General features: G+C 32.9%; 2 protein-coding genes across 2 annotated transcripts in view; one reads left to right on the top strand and one right to left on the bottom strand.

The window, feature by feature from the left end:
• cfap44 (cilia and flagella associated protein 44) overlaps positions 1-646 on the bottom strand; it is a 47528-nt gene extending 46882 nt beyond the window's left edge. Inside the window, exon 1 of the mRNA XM_015391079.1 lies at positions 485-646. Coding sequence (XP_015246565.1) covers positions 485-557 — 73 coding nt within the window. The 5' untranslated portion in view covers positions 558-646. The remainder of the gene's footprint in view (positions 1-484) is intronic.
• Positions 647-1087: 441 nt separating this feature from the next.
• Positions 1088-1737, top strand: part of pum3 (pumilio RNA binding family member 3) — a 19035-nt gene continuing 18385 nt past the window's right edge. Inside the window, exon 1 of the mRNA XM_015391078.1 lies at positions 1088-1146. The gene's annotated coding sequence lies outside the window, so the exon portion shown is untranslated. The remainder of the gene's footprint in view (positions 1147-1737) is intronic.

Genomic DNA, 1737 nt, shown 5'->3' with positions numbered 1-1737 from the left:
GGAAGTCTAAGAATAAATGTCAGAATTCTGAGATTAAAGTCAGAATTCTGAGGTTAAGTAGGAAGTCTAAGAATAAATGTCAGAATTCTGAGATTAAAAATCAGAATTTTGAGATTAAAGTCAGAATTTTGAGATTAAAAGTCAGAATTTTGAGATTAAAAGTCAGAATTCTGAGATTAAAAGTCAGAATTCTGAGATTAAAGTCAGAATTCTGCTAATACTGAAATAAAATGTAAAAATCAGTTAACTTTTTTTTTAATTTTTTCTGTGGCCCTAATCCTCCTCTGTATTCCAGTAAAGCACATTCAAACGAAAACTACTCTTAATTAAAAACACTGATAATTTATGTAACAGTATGAAATAATTTCATATTTAAAGTTCTTTCAGAAGTTTGTATTCTGGATGTGAGCGGACTTTTCCTTTAAAGCAGAGCAGTGATGGAGATAGAAATGATTTCACTGTCAAACTTAAAACCCAAACAGACCTTCAGGCTCTTCCTCTGCTGGAGTCGATGTGGTTTCAGGCTCACCAACTGAAATCCTGTTTTTAGCCAACATTTTATCACTACTTTAAAAAATAACGAGATTTTATAAGCAATAAATTATATTATTTTAGTTTTTGCAGTGTTTAAAACTATAAACGTTGCTCTGTAGTTTCTCCTTGTCCGTTAAAGCGTTGCTATGCAACAAGGTAACGCTATACCGTGTTAACAAAGCATTCTGGGTAATGAAGTTCTCCACTGAAATGCGCAACGAGGGTTTTAAACACGAACACAGGTAGAAATAAAACAGCCTATAGATATATTTAGATGAAAGCAGTATGATATTCGATCAAATTTAAAAATACATTTTTATTTGATCAAAGTTAAAATTTAAATATAAAATATATTTTATCGGGTTTTAGTTCGGAGGTTTGGTCCTTTAAATCGTTAGAAACAAAAGTGTTTTAAGCACATTTGTGGTTTAATGAACACAGTTTAGAAAATTAAAGAGTTACAACACATTAAAAAGCCAGAAGTGGGGCTTTTATTTTACAACAAACGTCCACCACTTTTTGCAGCAACCATAAACAATTTACGGCGCTGTCGTAAACCGGGACGACAACAAAACACATGGACCGGAGATAAACGTGTCGATCAGCTGAACTGTAAGTTTTCTCCCCAATATTTCCATTTATTCGTTAATTTCTTTTGTCACAGAAAACAAAACGTCATTTTTTAATGACTCTGCGGATAAAAAGCGAGAAAAAAACGCGCAGAACGACGTCAGGAAGCGGCTTTTATCGAGCGTTTGATGTTTACTGGCGTATTTTCCAACACGGCCTGAAACTCAGAGACTTTTTAATGTTTGTCTCCTCAGTTTATCCTCATTCCTATTTAAACATCCAGTCAAGTCTCGTTTAGCGGAATTAGAGGATTAAGAAGAAAGTTAATGAAAATATCCAGAATATTTATGTTCGGTAGGACGGAGTATTAGAGCTAAACTAGAGATTTAATGCTTTCCAGAATAAAGTCATAAAATTACTGGATTAAAGTCGTAACATTACGCAAATATGTTTCCAAAAGAGGAAAAATAAAAAAAAGTTGATTAATTTTAACATTTTTTTGCAGTTTAATATGGGAAAAAAGAATTCTGCCTTTAATCTCAAATTGTGGAGGGATTGCTGAAGAGTCAATGAGTCGATGCAATCAGCTGGTTTTCCTTAGATAGAAAACTTTGAATCAATCTGACTGGATGA

The sequence above is a fragment of the Cyprinodon variegatus genome, unplaced genomic scaffold (assembly GCF_000732505.1).
Source record: "Cyprinodon variegatus isolate N-32 unplaced genomic scaffold, C_variegatus-1.0 Scaffold524, whole genome shotgun sequence".
Classification (NCBI taxonomy): domain Eukaryota; kingdom Metazoa; phylum Chordata; class Actinopteri; order Cyprinodontiformes; family Cyprinodontidae; genus Cyprinodon; species Cyprinodon variegatus.
Note: the sequence above shows the minus strand (reverse complement) of the source record. Positions and strands in the feature narration are given on the sequence as shown.